This window comes from Primulina eburnea, chromosome 12, assembly GCF_022965805.1.
Source record: "Primulina eburnea isolate SZY01 chromosome 12, ASM2296580v1, whole genome shotgun sequence".
Lineage (NCBI taxonomy): Eukaryota > Viridiplantae > Streptophyta > Magnoliopsida > Lamiales > Gesneriaceae > Primulina > Primulina eburnea.
In genome coordinates this window covers 1,505,589-1,524,278 of record NC_133112.1, presented here as the reverse complement: position 1 = coordinate 1,524,278, position 18,690 = coordinate 1,505,589, and the positions used below count along the sequence as shown (strand labels likewise).

Below are 18,690 nucleotides of genomic sequence, written 5' to 3'. Positions count from 1 at the left end.
GGGAATTTTGGTCATCTTTCCTTTTAGACAGGATTCACAAGTCGTGAGAGCATTAATATCGGACATATCAAACATGCCAACTCCCACTAGCTTGTTCATCCTTCTTAGGGAAATATGACCTAATCGAGCATGCCATAATTGTGCCGAATTAAGAGTATCTTGTTTGCGCTTATTTGTTGTTGTTATCGTTTGGACATTGTTAAGTGGAATATCTTTTAATTTTAAGGTGTAGAGATTGTTTTCAAGTTCACCGGTACCAACTAAACATTCATTCTTGTAAATATTGCAAACACCTTTGTCAAATAAACAAGAAAATCCATCAATATCAAGCATAGGAATGGAAATAATGTTTTTAATCAAGTCTGGTACAAATAAAACATCTCTTAAAACCAACTTAAAATCATTGTTCAAAAGCAAGTAAACATCTCCTACGGTCTTGGCAGCAACCCTTGTTTCATTGCCCATCCTCAAGAAGGTCTCACCCTCTCGGAGCCTTCTACTTCTTCCCATCGCCTGCAAATTATTACAGAGATGTGAGCCACAGCCGGTATCCAATACCCAAGAAGTAGAGTTAATTGAGATATTTACTTCAATAAAGAACATACCTTTGCCAGAACCCTTCTGCGCAAGATATTCCCTGCAGTTACGCCTCCAATGTCCAGGCTTCTTGCAGTGATGACAGACGTCAACTGTCTTCTCAGCCTTGGCTGGCGCGGCTGCCACTATGGGACTCGGAGTCTGCCTCTTCAAGGGCTCGCTCTTCTTGGGGCGCTGGAAAGAACGCTTCTTTCCCTTCCCAGGTGGACCGGTCTTCGTGCCAGATGAAGAGCCCACATAAAGAACCGACTTCTCCTTTTTGATTGTGGACTCAAAGGTCACAAGCATGTTCACCAACTCTTCAAGGCTGGGATCGAGCTTGTTCATATTGAAGTTCACAACGAAAGGATCGAAAGAGCTAGGCAGCGACAGCAGCAACACATCAGTGTTCAACTCCGAAGGCAACACCAAATACATGCCTACGAGCTTGTCCACGAGCCCAATCAACTTTAGGCCATGCTCATGGACCGAAGTCCCATCTCGCATGCGTAAAGTGATGAGCTCTTTTACTGTGGCGTGCCTCAAAGGCCGAGTTTGCTCACCGAAGAGCTCCTTGAGGTGCATATGAATGTCAGCAGCATTCTTAGCATCCTCGAATCGCCTTTGCAGCTCATCGTTCATCGAAGCCTGCATGTAACACCTCGCCTTCAAGTCATGGTCGCATCCTTGTAGGTCTGCAATTCCTCAGGAGTGCAGCTGGTCGGAGCCTCAGCAGGGGGCGACTCAGTCAGTGTGTATGCAATTTTCTCCGAGTTTAGGACAATCTTTAGATTTCTTAGCCAAGTGATATAGTTAGGTCCGGTTAGAACGTGTTTTTCGAGAATAACGGAAAACGGGTTGCGAATTGATGACATTGTCAAAGATTTGTACTGAAAAGTAAAACAGATAAATGTTAATGACTATTTTAAAATATTTAATAAGATATAAAGTTTGGACTTTTACTTTATAAATTATCGCTCCCACTGTTTTGACATTTTCACTTCCCTCTAGTGAAAACGGGAAACTCCTTTCCTCAGTAGGTACGTAAGATCCAATTAGCGAATTATGATCCCGATTATACAGCCAATCACAATTCCTAAAAGATAGTTTCCCAATTGCATCACAATGCAACCCTTAACGTAAACTTTTGTCTCACGTTTGATTAGGACCCATTATAGACGTCGTTCATCTTCACGTGTCAAGCCTTACCCATCGATGTTGAACCTTAATGGACGGTCGCCATGAGTTCCCTCAATTATCTGAGCCGAAGTCATGGGAGTTCCACGTAGTTCACATCACTATGTCAATGGATGTCACAGCTTTCCGGCACCCAGGGCCCCCTCAAAAATATGAGCCGAGCCCCGAGTACGGGTAGCATTCATCATGCACCCATTGTCGATGGAAGACAAGGAAATTATAACCAAATTTATAATTCTCCTTTTCGGACTTGATATTAATTTTGAATCTTATTCAAAATGAGTGTTTTTTAATTTTGAAAGGTCTCATCATTAATTTTTATTTTAAAAGCTCGCCATGTTTGATCGTATGTTTGCCGGATTCATGCAACTTTGTTATTATAATAATAATAACGCACATACTCATTATTTATAACATATCATGCATATATTATAAATAGAAAACAGTACAAGGATGATCAATTGCCCCAAAACTAATGGCCCGTGTGAGCCAAACACGGGCCTAGGTCCAATCCTAGGGTAAATGCAGGGATGCAATGCAACTAAATTATTACATTAGCATCCAATATTACATGTCTTCGATCTTCATAATCACCAAGGCCACCATCTTCCAATCTTGATCTTCCACTTCTAATATTTACAATTAAATATCCATGGCACATAGGGATACATCTCATGGGGTGGGAACGGGCCATAAACCAAGCTCACTTTATAAATTGATAATTATTACAATCATACAACACAAATATCCTAGCATACACCTAGCAAATTGGGCTTGAGCTTTTGATCATCCTTCATGCATAATATCACATATCATACACCATCAATTAATTATCACTATAATTAATTGATCCAATATTATATATCTTGATCCAATCACTAACCGCCACAATTATAAATTAAATTAACAAAGTATACAAACTCCTTTGTCTACTTTCAAATTAATTTATTTATAATCGAATTTCTTGTAAATCACAATTTACTATAAATAATTAAAGTCCTACTTCAATTATTTATTTTATGAGAAAATATGTGCAACATTTGTAAATTTAAACTTAAGGGCCCAAAACTCATTTTTCACCAAAAATAGTTTGGCCCATTTAAATTTCACAAAAATATGTTGACCATCTAATGGCCCAACAACTCAAGATCCATGACACTAAGATTGTCCAAAACACTTTTGGAAACCCTAGTCGTCATCGCCGTCGCCGGAGCTCCGTCGCCGGATTCCGGCAACAAAAAATTTTTTTTTTTTTATTTTAAAAACCTGCATTTTCGGGCAGCCCCCTCGGGCTGCCCTTTGCTGCCCGAAATTTCCGGGCAGCTCGGGCAGCAACATGCTGCCCGAAAATTTATTTTTTTTTATTGTTTTTGACATAAAATTTTCGTCCCTTGTATATCTTGCACCAAAAATTCTCAAGCGGTTAGAAATCGATCTCAATACAATATTACGTAAATATAGCACAAAAATCGTAACCTTAGCTCTGATACCACTTGAAAGCGGACCGGTTACGGTGGTCGGAAACGCAACGGAAGCATAACGGAAGCATAAAATTTTAGAAAATAACATGAAATTTTCGGCCACCTAGTATTTGTGCAATATTTACAAAAACTACATCAAAACATGCATAGGATGTTTAGGAGATTATTACCTATCAACTTTAAAAAGTTGATGTTGGCTCCAACTTAGTTGACTAGCAACTAAGCTCTTCTTATGGAAGACAAGTCTACAAGCTCCTCCTCCTTGCTCCTAAATCAAGCCCACCACAAGCTATGTAAAACCCCTCTTGATTTGCACTAGAAAAATCAAGAGGATTTTTCAATGAGAAGTGTTCTCCAACAATTGAAGAACACAAGAGAGAAGAAAAATGGGAGAGAATTTTTCCTTAAAATTTCGGCCAAGACCAAGGTAGAATGAGGGAGTGAAGTCTAGACTTGGGTGTGGGAAAAGTGAAAAAGTTGATCCCCATGCCATGCATTATTTTATTAAAAAGTATTCAAAGTCTCTTCACCTCCCTAGCATGCAAACCCTAGCATATTTTGCATGTGGGCTTGTAACTATTACAAGGCCCATGGACTTTTAATTGTCCCAAACAATTTTGGGCCCAATTATACTTTACTTGATTTTACTCAAGCCCACTAGTTAAATAATTAATTCCAATTGGGCTCTACAAGGCCCATTGTTATTTAATTAATCCAACACTTGAATTAATTTAATTATTTGGACTCTACTAGGTCCACTAGTGTTTAATTAATTCAACACTTGAATTAATTTAATTAAGTCCATAATAATGTTTATGAAAATCACAATTTTCACATACATTATCCAATTGGCCAAATTTTAATCTAGGAACACTTCCATAAATTAAAATTTATATTTCTCTCATAGAAGTCATACTTCTATTTTTCTTTATGCTTATAAACACATTTATAAGCCGTTCAACATATTGAACTATTTTACTTCTCATCGGGATTTACAAAGCCAGTACTTGTGTGGCCCTCAATGGTTCATTGATACAACTAGCCGTGGGTTCACATCTCTATGTGATTCGGACTAAACATGTCCTTATTCGAGCATACCCCAATTGCTCCATTCTTACTTATCAACTCCTTGATAGTAAGAACGTCAGAACTCAAGTCTGATAGTACCCAACCAATCACGTTAAACGCCTAGCAGCATCGCTTACGTGATTCCCTAGGTATCACATGATAGTGCCTGCAAGAACCATTCAATTATGGTTAGCGTACAGTACGGTCCCTTCAACTCATATATCCCGACCGATTCGACAACCATTGGTTTATCGAGAGTTGTCAATGAATCGATACTATGTGTCATGTTGTGGTTGCATCGATGGTGTAATCTATGAAACCCCTTTCATAATTACCACCATACTCTGATCAGAGATTTCAACCCACACATACATGAAAAACACATAGGATATCCATACCCGTAGGTAAGCGGTGAATCCCCGACTACAATGCATCGACTCATATGTGTTTCGACAGAACACCCAACCTTGCCACCTGATGACCCCATGAGAGTCGGTAAACAAGTCAAAGTGTAATTCTAGCACATAGAGTCTCAATGTTGTCCCGGGTCATAAGGACTAATTCTGTACAACCATAAACCAGGACTTTTCCACTCGATAAGTGAGAACCACTTGGAAAGTCCTTTTATGGAGGGTTGTTCAGTGCACTCTACAAGGAGCACCTATCTGCATGTTCGGACATCACAATGTCCCCTACCAATGAAACATGGTACTCACATCGCAGATACTAGTCTCTAACTCGAGCGGCCTTTATCATTCTTAGTGGCGGCTGAATCGACTAGGAACGGTTTAGAATATACAGTATTCCAAATATGAGTTTCATGATACTCATCATATGAGCATCTCATATTCTTTCTACTATTTGTATATTCAAGGACTTTATCTATGCAACTAGCATGGGTATAAAGATAAAGATGCGCCAAATTAATAAATTCAAATATTATTAAAATAAAGATCGTTTATACAAAGAGTTTCATCGTGAACAGTCGGCCAACACTTGGCTCGACGTGCACCTACTCTAACAATCTCCCACTTGCACTAGAGCCAACTACCTATATACTTTAGACCCATTGATTCGCGATGCTTCTCGAACGATGGTCCTGGTAAAGGCTTATTTAGTGGATCAGCAACATTATCTGCGGAGCCGACTTTGTCAATCACGACATCTCCTCTTTCCACGATCTCTCTGAGGATGTGGTACTTTCTCAATACATGTTTGGACTTCTGATGAGACTTTGGCTCCTTCGCCTGAGCTATGGCTCCCGTGTTGTCACACATCACCGGGATAGGAGCAACTCCATTAGGAATGACGCCCAACTCTTGGACGAAATTCCTAATCCAAACAGCCTCCTTTGCTGCAGCCGATGCAGCAATGTATTCTGCCTCAGTGGTGGAATCCGCAGTACTGTCTTGCTTGGAACTCTTCCAAGAGACATCACCACCATTGAGCATGAATATGAATCCGGAGGTTGACTTCGAGTCATCAACATCGCTTTGGAAGCTAGAGTCGGTATAGCCTTCCAATTTCAGTTCTCCACCCCCATAGACCAAAAACAACTTATTGGTCCTTCTCAAATACTTGAGGATGTCTTTCACAGCTTTCCAGTGTGGAAGACCAGGGTTGGATTGATATCTACTCACTACACTTAGTGCAAATGCCACGTCAGGACGTGTAGATATCATCCCATACATGATACTACCAATAGCCGAAGCATACGGAATTCGTGTCATCGCCGCTATCTCTGCATCAGTCTTGGGAGACATAGACTTGGATAGGGACACGCCATGACACATTGGTAGATGTCCTCTCTTGGACTCATCCATCGAGAACCGCTTCACGATGGTATCAATGTATGTGGACTGGGTGAGACCAAGAAATCTTCTTGATCTATCTCTATGGATATGTAATCCCAATACAAAAGATGCTTCACCCAAGTCCTGCATTGAGAACTTACTTGCTAACCATATCTTTGTTGATTGCAACATTCCTACATCATTCCCAATGAATAGAATCTCATCAACATAAAGAACAAGGTATGTTACAGCACTCCCACTGACCTTCTTATACACACAGGGTTCCTCAGGATTCTTAGTAAAACCAAACTCTTTGATTGTACTATCGAATCTGAGGTTCCAACTCCCCGATGCCTGCTTAAGACCATAAATAGATCTTTGAAGTTTGCATACCATATGCTCACTTCCGATGGATGTAAACCCTTCAGGTTGAGACATGTAAATTTCTTCCTTAATATCCCCATTAAGGAAGGCTGTCTTCACATCCATCTGCCATATCTCATAGTCATACCATGCAGCTATGGCTAGCAATATCCTAATGGACTTGAACATCGCAACTGGAGAAAAGGTTTCCTCATAGTCAACACCTTGCCTTTGAGTATACCTTTTTGCTACCAATCGCGCCTTGAAGGTCAATACTTCCCATGCGCCCCAAGTTTCCTCTTGTAAATCCATTTACACCCTATGGGAACAGTTCCCTCGGGTGGATCCACAAGATTCCACACTTGGTTCGAATGCATGGAATTCATCTCAGATTTCATTGCTTCAAGCCACTTGGATGAATCGGCATCCGATAACGCTTCCTTGAAGGTCCTTGGATCACATCCAAGATTGGGCTCATCATGGCCCTCTTCAAGAAGCAGACCATACCTCACAGGTGGTCTCGAGACCCTCTCGGATCTTCTAGGAGCTTGTATCTCCTCACTTGGCTCCTCGGGTGTGGGTTCTACAACTGTGGGTGTCTCTCGAACCTCTTCGAGTTCTATCATCTCGCCCTTTCTATCCAATAGAAATTCCTTTTCCAAAAAGGTTGCATTCCTAGAAACAAACACTTTTGTTTCTTTGGGATGATAGAAATAATATCCAGCTGAATTCTTTGGATATCCCACAAAGTAACATAAAATGGATCGACTGTCCAATTTATCTCCCACTGCCTGCTTCACATAAGCAGGGCACTCCCATATTCTAAAATAAGAATATTTAGGTGGCTTACCCATCCATATCTCATATGGTGTCTTATCAACTGCTTTTGTATGGACATTGTTCAACAACAGTGCCGCTGTCTCAAGCGCATATCCCCAAAAGGATGGCGGCAACTCCGTGAACCCCATCATAGACCGAACCATGTCCATCAAAGTCCGGTTACGACGCTCCGAAACACCATTCAACTGCGGTGTAGCGGGCGGAGTCCACTGCGAGAGAATCTCATTCTCTCTAAGATACTCTTGGAACTCGGCACTCAAGTACTCACCACCTCGATCCGATCGAAGTGTCTTGATGCTTCGTCCCAATTGTTTCTCTACTTCACTTCTGAATTCTTTGAACCTTTCAAAGGCTTCAGACTTGTATTTCATCAAATACACATACCCATACCTCGAAAAGTCATCGGTAAAGGTGATGAAGTAGGAATGTCCATGCTTAGTGGTGATGCTAAGTGGACCGCACACATCGGTATGGATCAAATCCAATAACCCTTTGGCTCGCTTCGCATGGCCCTTAAAGGGAATTTTGGTCATCTTTCCTTTTAGACAGGATTCACAAGTCGTGAGAGCATTAATATCGGACATATCAAACATGCCAACTCCCACTAGCTTGTTCATCCTTCTTAGGGAAATATGACCTAATCGAGCATGCCATAATTGTGCCGAATTAAGAGTATCTTGTTTGCGCTTATTTGTTGTTGTTATCGTTTGGACATTGTTAAGTGGAATATCTTTTAATTTTAAGGTGTAGAGATTGTTTTCAAGTTCACCGGTACCAACTAAACATTCATTCTTGTAAATATTGCAAACACCTTTGTCAAATAAACAAGAAAATCCATCAATATCAAGCATAGGAATGGAAATAATGTTTTTAATCAAGTCTGGTACAAATAAAACATCTCTTAAAACCAACTTAAAATCATTGTTCAAAAGCAAGTAAACATCTCCTACGGTCTTGGCAGCAACCCTTGTTTCATTGCCCATCCTCAAGAAGGTCTCACCCTCTCGGAGCCTTCTACTTCTTCCCATCGCCTGCAAATTATTACAGAGATGTGAGCCACAGCCGGTATCCAATACCCAAGAAGTAGAGTTAATTGAGATATTTACTTCAATAAAGAACATACCTTTGCCAGAACCCTTCTGCGCAAGATATTCCCTGCAGTTACGCCTCCAATGTCCAGGCTTCTTGCAGTGATGACAGACGTCAACTGTCTTCTCAGCCTTGGCTGGCGCGGCTGCCACTATGGGACTCGGAGTCTGCCTCTTCAAGGGCTCGCTCTTCTTGGGGCGCTGGAAAGAACGCTTCTTTCCCTTCCCAGGTGGACCGGTCTTCGTGCCAGATGAAGAGCCCACATAAAGAACCGACTTCTCCTTTTTGATTGTGGACTCAAAGGTCACAAGCATGTTCACCAACTCTTCAAGGCTGGGATCGAGCTTGTTCATATTGAAGTTCACAACGAAAGGATCGAAAGAGCTAGGCAGCGACAGCAGCAACACATCAGTGTTCAACTCCGAAGGCAACACCAAATACATGCCTACGAGCTTGTCCACGAGCCCAATCAACTTTAGGCCATGCTCATGGACCGAAGTCCCATCTCGCATGCGTAAAGTGATGAGCTCTTTTACTGTGGCGTGCCTCAAAGGCCGAGTTTGCTCACCGAAGAGCTCCTTGAGGTGCATATGAATGTCAGCAGCATTCTTAGCATCCTCGAATCGCCTTTGCAGCTCATCGTTCATCGAAGCCTGCATGTAACACCTCGCCTTCAAGTCATGGTCGCATCCTTGTAGGTCTGCAATTCCTCAGGAGTGCAGCTGGTCGGAGCCTCAGCAGGGGGCGACTCAGTCAGTGTGTATGCAATTTTCTCCGAGTTTAGGACAATCTTTAGATTTCTTAGCCAAGTGATATAGTTAGGTCCGGTTAGAACGTGTTTTTCGAGAATAACGGAAAACGGGTTGCGAATTGATGACATTGTCAAAGATTTGTACTGAAAAGTAAAACAGATAAATGTTAATGACTATTTTAAAATATTTAATAAGATATAAAGTTTGGACTTTTACTTTATAAATTATCGCTCCCACTGTTTTGACATTTTCACTTCCCTCTAGTGAAAACGGGAAACTCCTTTCCTCAGTAGGTACGTAAGATCCAATTAGCGAATTATGATCCCGATTATACAGCCAATCACAATTCCTAAAAGATAGTTTCCCAATTGCATCACAATGCAACCCTTAACGTAAACTTTTGTCTCACGTTTGATTAGGACCCATTATAGACGTCGTTCATCTTCACGTGTCAAGCCTTACCCATCGATGTTGAACCTTAATGGACGGTCGCCATGAGTTCCCTCAATTATCTGAGCCGAAGTCATGGGAGTTCCACGTAGTTCACATCACTATGTCAATGGATGTCACAGCTTTCCGGCACCCAGGGCCCCCTCAAAAATATGAGCCGAGCCCCGAGTACGGGTAGCATTCATCATGCACCCATTGTCGATGGAAGACAAGGAAATTATAACCAAATTTATAATTCTCCTTTTCGGACTTGATATTAATTTTGAATCTTATTCAAAATGAGGGTTTTTTAATTTTGAAAGGTCTCATCATTAATTTTTATTTTAAAAGCTCGCCATGTTTGATCGTATGTTTGCCGGATTCATGCAACTTTGTTATTATAATAATAATAACGCACATACTCATTATTTATAACATATCATGCATATATTATAAATAGAAAACAGTACAAGGATGATCAATTGCCCCAAAACTAATGGCCCGTGTGAGCCAAACACGGGCCTAGGTCCAATCCTAGGGTAAATGCAGGGATGCAATGCAACTAAATTATTACATTAGCATCCAATATTACATGTCTTCGATCTTCATAATCACCAAGGCCACCATCTTCCAATCTTGATCTTCCACTTCTAATATTTACAATTAAATATCCATGGCACATAGGGATACATCTCATGGGGTGGGAACGGGCCATAAACCAAGCTCACTTTATAAATTGATAATTATTACAATCATACAACACAAATATCCTAGCATACACCTAGCAAATTGGGCTTGAGCTTTTGATCATCCTTCATGCATAATATCACATATCATACACCATCAATTAATTATCACTATAATTAATTGATCCAATATTATATATCTTGATCCAATCACTAACCGCCACAATTATAAATTAAATTAACAAAGTATACAAACTCCTTTGTCTACTTTCAAATTAATTTATTTATAATCGAATTTCTTGTAAATCACAATTTACTATAAATAATTAAAGTCCTACTTCAATTATTTATTTTATGAGAAAATATGTGCAACATTTGTAAATTTAAACTTAAGGGCCCAAAACTCATTTTTCACCAAAAATAGTTTGGCCCATTTAAATTTCACAAAAATATGTTGACCATCTAATGGCCCAACAACTCAAGATCCATGACACTAAGATTGTCCAAAACACTTTTGGAAACCCTAGTCGTCATCGCCGTCGCCGGAGCTCCGTCGCCGGATTCCGGCAACAAAAATTTTTTTTTTTTTATTTTAAAAACCTGCATTTTCGGGCAGCCCCCTCGGGCTGCCCTTTGCTGCCCGAAATTTCCGGGCAGCTCGGGCAGCAACATGCTGCCCGAAAATTTATTTTTTTTTATTGTTTTTGACATAAAATTTTCGTCCCTTGTATATCTTGCACCAAAAATTCTCAAGCGGTTAGAAATCGATCTCAATACAATATTACGTAAATATAGCACAAAAATCGTAACCTTAGCTCTGATACCACTTGAAAGCGGACCGGTTACGGTGGTCGGAAACGCAACGGAAGCATAACGGAAGCATAAAATTTTAGAAAATAACATGAAATTTTCGGCCACCTAGTATTTGTGCAATATTTACAAAAACTACATCAAAACATGCATAGGATGTTTAGGAGATTATTACCTATCAACTTTAAAAAGTTGATGTTGGCTCCAACTTAGTTGACTAGCAACTAAGCTCTTCTTATGGAAGACAAGTCTACAAGCTCCTCCTCCTTGCTCCTAAATCAAGCCCACCACAAGCTATGTAAAACCCCTCTTGATTTGCACTAGAAAAATCAAGAGGATTTTTCAATGAGAAGTGTTCTCCAACAATTGAAGAACACAAGAGAGAAGAAAAATGGGAGAGAATTTTTCCTTAAAATTTCGGCCAAGACCAAGGTAGAATGAGGGAGTGAAGTCTAGACTTGGGTGTGGGAAAAGTGAAAAAGTTGATCCCCATGCCATGCATTATTTTATTAAAAAGTATTCAAAGTCTCTTCACCTCCCTAGCATGCAAACCCTAGCATATTTTGCATGTGGGCTTGTAACTATTACAAGGCCCATGGACTTTTAATTGTCCCAAACAATTTTGGGCCCAATTATACTTTACTTGATTTTACTCAAGCCCACTAGTTAAATAATTAATTCCAATTGGGCTCTACAAGGCCCATTGTTATTTAATTAATCCAACACTTGAATTAATTTAATTATTTGGACTCTACTAGGTCCACTAGTGTTTAATTAATTCAACACTTGAATTAATTTAATTAAGTCCATAATAATGTTTATGAAAATCACAATTTTCACATACATTATCCAATTGGCCAAATTTTAATCTAGGAACACTTCCATAAATTAAAATTTATATTTCTCTCATAGAAGTCATACTTCTATTTTTCTTTATGCTTATAAACACATTTATAAGCCGTTCAACATATTGAACTATTTTACTTCTCATCGGGATTTACAAAGCCAGTACTTGTGTGGCCCTCAATGGTTCATTGATACAACTAGCCGTGGGTTCACATCTCTATGTGATTCGGACTAAACATGTCCTTATTCGAGCATACCCCAATTGCTCCATTCTTACTTATCAACTCCTTGATAGTAAGAACGTCAGAACTCAAGTCTGATAGTACCCAACCAATCACGTTAAACGCCTAGCAGCATCGCTTACGTGATTCCCTAGGTATCACATGATAGTGCCTGCAAGAACCATTCAATTATGGTTAGCGTACAGTACGGTCCCTTCAACTCATATATCCCGACCGATTCGACAACCATTGGTTTATCGAGAGTTGTCAATGAATCGATACTATGTGTCATGTTGTGGTTGCATCGATGGTGTAATCTATGAAACCCCTTTCATAATTACCACCATACTCTGATCAGAGATTTCAACCCACACATACATGAAAAACACATAGGATATCCATACCCGTAGGTAAGCGGTGAATCCCCGACTACAATGCATCGACTCATATGTGTTTCGACAGAACACCCAACCTTGCCACCTGATGACCCCATGAGAGTCGGTAAACAAGTCAAAGTGTAATTCTAGCACATAGAGTCTCAATGTTGTCCCGGGTCATAAGGACTAATTCTGTACAACCATAAACCAGGACTTTTCCACTCGATAAGTGAGAACCACTTGGAAAGTCCTTTTATGGAGGGTTGTTCAGTGCACTCTACAAGGAGCACCTATCTGCATGTTCGGACATCACAATGTCCCCTACCAATGAAACATGGTACTCACATCGCAGATACTAGTCTCTAACTCGAGCGGCCTTTATCCTTCTTAGTGACGGCTGAATCGACTAGGAACGGTTTAGAATATACAGTATTCCAAATATGAGTTTCATGATACTCATCATATGAGCATCTCATATTCTTTCTACTATTTGTATATTCAAGGACTTTATCTATGCAACTAGCATGGGTATAAAGATAAAGATGCGCCAAATTAATAAATTCAAATATTATTAAAATAAAGATCGTTTATACAAAGAGTTTCATCGTGAACAGTCGGCCAACACTTGGCTCGACGTGCACCTACTATAACACAATCAATACATATAACTTGTGTGGATGAATGAGCATCATAATGATCAATATTCTGAATTTGATCACTCCCAATAATCAAGTCATTCTCAAGAAATTAATATCAGAGTAATAGCAAAATGCTGCAAAATTAATGAATACATGTTAATGTTATTTAAATGAAGCAATAAACCATATATCATGTTTTACCCATGTAAATCATGATCTACATATGAATCACTGACATAAAAATTGTCTGTGGACTGAATTTTTAATTCAATTAGATTCATACGACTTAATGATATAACTATTGAATTATATTCAATTCTTAATCCATGTGGATAAATTAAGAAAATAATTCAATATTGTATGCTAATTAATTATATTTAACATAGCGAAATTTCTTGTGAGATAAATTTCAATGTTCAAATATAATTAATTACAATTTATATCTCTTATAATCAAATATGATCCTCATAATATATGTATAATTTTAATTAAATCAAAGATGTTGTGGCTACTCTTCAATTAATTAAAATCATACGAATCACTAGAATATTAAATTCTTTATGCATAAAATATTTATTCTTCATAATTATTCATCTCAAAGTATTATCAAAATGATGAATAATTTTATGTAATTTATGTCTGTTATAATTAAATGTGATCAAAAAATTATGTATAATTTTAATTCAATTAAAGATGCTATCGATATTCTTTAATAAATTAAAATTATACGAATCACTAAGACATTAAATTACAATTCTGTAAATATTTATGCTCTTAATAAATGTCTTTCATGTGATCCTCAGCCCACTTAATGTATAATTTTTCATAATTAAGGGTGCTGTGGTCAAACCTTAATTATTTAAAATTAGACGGTTCACTAGACATAAATTTTGATTTTATAAATGTCCTTTATGTGATCTTTAACCGACTTAATGTATAATTTCTCATAATTAAGGGTGTTGTGGTTAAACTTTAATTACTTAAAATTATACAGATCACTAGATAAATGTCCTTTATGTGATCCTTAACTGACTTAATGTATAATTTCTCATAATTAAGGATGTTGTGGCTAAATCTTAATTACTTAAAATTATACAGATCACTAGATAAATGTCCTTTATGTGATTCTTAACCGACTTAATGCATAATTTCTTATAATTAAGGGTGTTGTGGCTAAACCTTAATTATTTAAAATTATACGGATCACTAGACAAAAAATTTGGCTTTACTTAATTCTTTATATAATAATTATTTCGCAATCAACACTTTCCAAGAGTGCTCTCAGGAAAGATAGGTAGTGCTAAGGCTCTTTAAATACCCAACTCCTAGTCAGAGCAACATTCTTCAGGGAGACCAGTGGCTAGTCAAGGCAGTTTAAACCGGTCTATGAAGAACTCCCTCAGATCATGTTTTTTCACGTCACCTTATAATTATTATTCACTTTAATTATCCACATTTATGTGAATCTTTATAAGCCAAAAATTTTCATTAAATAACTTTATATTCACATTTTTAATTAATATGAAAAAATACGTTCCCCATCAGTTTTTCTCTTCAATCAGAGTAGTGATAAAGTGAGGATCAAAATGTGAGCTCCTCATCAGTTTTTCTCTTTTATCAGAGTAATGATAAAGTGAGGATTATTTATTCATTTGTGAACATCTGAAATAAATTATTTTAAATATTATATTTACATCTTACTTGATATGTTCATTTTAAATTATAAACAACTCAATATAATTTTATATGAACATAATGTGAATATTGATTTACCAAAATTATTTTTTTAATATTATTTGCATTTTAAATTTCAAGAATAAATGCAAACATAATATTAGATTTTCATGTACAAATCAAACAATTATCCATGATATTTGACATTATATCTAACATGCAAAAATAATTTCTAAACATGTATTAGAAATTACGTCGAACTTGAAATTATTTTAATGTGTACAAATTATTTGAACAAATGCTATATGTATATCGAATTATACATATAACTTAATAACACATTAATTATAATTTATTTATTATTATTATTATTATTATAATAATAACAATAAAATCAACAAACGACAGTGGTTGAATAATCAAATTACTACGGGTCCCTTAGTAATTTTATTTATTATTTATTATTTTATTTATTTATTATTTAAAATAAAATAATAAATAATATTAGTACTTATCCGACAACCTGCAATCTCATTTTAATTGCTGGGACTTTTGAATTTAATGAATTGCATGATTGATCATCTTATTCATGAATTATTCCAATCATTCTTCCATCTTTCTTCATGCAACCGAGAAATCCATTTCACAATTTTTTAGCATGCAACCGAGAAATTCTTTTTACAATTTTTCAGAAACTTTTCCTTCCGCGAACTTCAAAGTATAATAGAGATGAAAATTCTCCGAAAATTCTTTCAGGTAAGTTTCCTAATATTGTATGTTCGTCATTTAAATTTCAAGTTTCTTACGTAAAACTTAAAATTCTCTTTCCAAAATTTCATGATATGAAATCAAATAATTTTCAAGGCAGAGGTATCACGGCTCTGATACCAAATGTTAGAGTTTTTCTCTAAAAATCATGTTTATGCACGTATATAAACATGATAAACAAATATGCGGAAGCTAAATCGAGCGTTACCTCCGGCCATTGAATCATTTTGATTTCTCTGCTTTTCCTTCCGGTTGAAACCTTCTAAACACTACAATCTCTCTATAGATGGTGTATTATTCTGTATGAGATTGTGTATCTTAGGGACCTCAATGCATTTGGTATTTATAGGCAAACTCATACCATCAATGAGTTTATGTGAGAGTCTGAATGTTCAGAAGAAGAAACATGTACGCATATTTTGGCCATCGCCAATTCCTACACGCTACGTCTCTTTTAAACATGTGTCATATTTCTTACATTAATATCGTAAACAAAGACGATAGATATATATTTTTTTAAAAAAAGTTAATTGCATCAATTCTCAAATTATGTGTATTAGTACTCTGGTGTACACGTTGTGTGCTTGTAAAATTCATTTTTTTTAATGAAAATCATAAAAGAAAATTGAAAAAAAAGTGCAAAATATATAGCGTTTTTGTAAACAAATAGTCACCAAAACGTGATAGATGCATCAATTTTACAAATGTGAGAAATTTTCGTAAATAAAAAACACCAAATGACACAAATGAGTGTCATTTTTGTAAATAAGTAAACATCTAATGACTAAAAAAAAACCATATAAAATGACTAATAATTTTAATTTTGTTGGGAATTAAATTAAGATAATATAATTGTAATATAATCTCACGCTTCACCAATTAATCGCTACTAGATATATGAACATGTGATTTATATAGGCCAGATTTACTCTAAAAAATAAATACATAAATAAAGGCATCTTCAAGCTAGTTAATTAAAGAATAAACGAGCAATAATCAGGAAACACATGAACCTTTGAGTAAAGAATGAGAAGATTTTGATGAAATTCTCGCTTTTGAATAAACAAATGAAAAGGGGCATTCAACTTTAGGCAAATTGTAAATATTTTTTGGAAGGGTGGAGAAATTTTTTTATTTATTTTTTGTTCTTATTTATGATATTTGTCGATAAATAATAGATCATAGCAAATTAATATTAGTCTAAATTATCTTATCAAATTATACAACACCACAAAGTTCTTAGCCTTGTGTTTTTTTTCCCTTCCTCTTGTTGTTTGATTTCCAAGGGTCAAATATCACACATGAGATAGGATTTTAAGACATTTTTAAAATTTTGAACTAAATAAATATTTTCATCTCAATTTAATTTATATGTCCACAATTTTTTAGAGGAATTTCATGAAAATACAAGTAAAAGATTTCATTATGTTTACATTTTTAAGTCGTTTTGACTTAAATTTTTTTTTATATATTAGATTTATATGAATGGATGAAGTAATATTTTATTGATGGTTTGTGTAGGACCGAGCGCTTGTCGTTTTATCAAGAGCTATAGTTTGTGGTAATGGTGCAACTCAAATCTTTTAAACCGCACAGCAGCTCAAGCACCACGGTTCGATCGCTCTACCAAGCATGGACAATTATTGCACCCAACAGTTTTTTGTTTACATAATTTAAATTTAATATAGCTCAGCTTGGTTCCGTCCCTGGAAGCAAGCATTATGCCAACTATATAATTAAGAAGAGCCTATCTCCATCAAAATTATCTTTTTGAGCAAAATTTGTTCTTTGCCTAAAGGCAACTTGTTAGTGGGCATACCCCTTTTTTGAACCATTTTCTTTAGAAATCCTATTTCTAACCCCCCGCAACTTGCAAAAGCTAGCTAGCTAATAGGCATATTAATATATATATATATATATTAATTAATCTCGAGGAGGAATTAATTTGCATATAAGATGATTGAAACATCATATATATAGATATATATAAGTGTATTTTTGCCTAAAGTGACTTGTACTTAGTGTTGATTGAGTCATATAGAATATGGCTTTACTATGTTAAAGAAGAATCTTTTATATATGCATGGCTACATCTAAATAAGAGCTTCCAAACAAAGCAAAGGAATTTAAAATTAACCTATATATTATGTATATTAAAAAAAGAAGAATGAAATTTGTATAATGGCCACCACCTATGTTATGAAGACAAGTAGGGATGTGTTGTCCTATGCTGAAGAAAAGTTGTTGTCGTGTAAATTTTATTGTTAGATTATGTTTATGCATTAATCACACCAAGTACACTAAAAGGGGCTTTATTGGAAATTAAAACACCAAAGTTAGAGTGGTTAATTATCACAATTATTATTTAGTTATTGTCCGTCCTCAAGTGGGATAGAAAAAGTAAGAAAGTGCTCCACAATTGATGTTCTGTCAACCAACTATTGGTCAAAGTTTAGAATAATTTTAATGAGTGTTGTAATGAATTCGTGATATATAGTTTATGGTAAGAAAATAACCAACCAATAATAAGGAACAAAATTTGAAAACATGACCCCAAAAAAAAAATTAGACTTGAAAGAAAGAACATTAATTATATATGTAGAGCATATTTGAATTGTATGGCTAAATCTAGTTTGGTATTTCTTCACCAAGAATAATTTTTTTTGGTTAATGCTAATGAAAACAAATCTATCTATTATTAATATTATTATAAATCTACGAGTTTTTTTTGTTTATTTCCTAAATTGTCCTTGTGTAATATGTGTTAATTATTAGAGGTATTGATATATTTTGTCTGGAAATCATTTATGATATACAATCAATGTTGGGTGTTTATTCATATATATTCATCATCTACTATTATTTATTATTTTTTATCTTTAATTGCAAATACGAGCAAATCAAGCTATAATTGATAAGAGGCAATTCATGGATTTTGGGATTAAAATTTAATTTTGTAGCAATACAACAAAATTATTTATCACTATATGAATTATTGGATTAATGTGATATATATACACGCGTAAACATGCTTAAAATACTATGTACATAATTTCTTTCTTTTTCTTTTTGATTAGTAAGA

General features: G+C 36.1%; 2 protein-coding genes across 2 annotated transcripts; both read right to left on the bottom strand.

Annotated features, from left to right (window-relative positions):
- Positions 1-437: 437 nt before the first annotated feature.
- LOC140806942 (uncharacterized) lies at positions 438-1,040 on the bottom strand. The gene is made up of 2 exons (XM_073163509.1): positions 606-1,040; positions 438-513 (listed from the first exon to the last, which is right to left on the bottom strand). Exons 1-2 carry the CDS (start codon positions 1,012-1,014, stop codon positions 497-499), a joined length of 426 nt encoding a protein of 141 aa, XP_073019610.1. The 5' UTR covers positions 1,015-1,040; the 3' UTR covers positions 438-496.
- A 7,233-nt stretch (positions 1,041-8,273) lies between these two features.
- Positions 8,274-8,876, bottom strand: LOC140806943 (uncharacterized). Its single transcript, XM_073163510.1, has 2 exons — positions 8,442-8,876; positions 8,274-8,349 (listed from the first exon to the last, which is right to left on the bottom strand). Exons 1-2 carry the CDS (start codon positions 8,848-8,850, stop codon positions 8,333-8,335), a joined length of 426 nt encoding a protein of 141 aa, XP_073019611.1. The 5' UTR covers positions 8,851-8,876; the 3' UTR covers positions 8,274-8,332.
- Positions 8,877-18,690: the final 9,814 nt, after the last annotated feature.

Bases quoted from the DNA above. Each gene is read 5' to 3' on its own strand.
- LOC140806942 (XM_073163509.1), bottom strand. From the start codon at position 1,014: ATGTATTTGGTGTTGCCTTCGGAGTTGAACACTGATGTGTTGCTGCTG.
- LOC140806943 (XM_073163510.1), bottom strand. From the start codon at position 8,850: ATGTATTTGGTGTTGCCTTCGGAGTTGAACACTGATGTGTTGCTGCTG.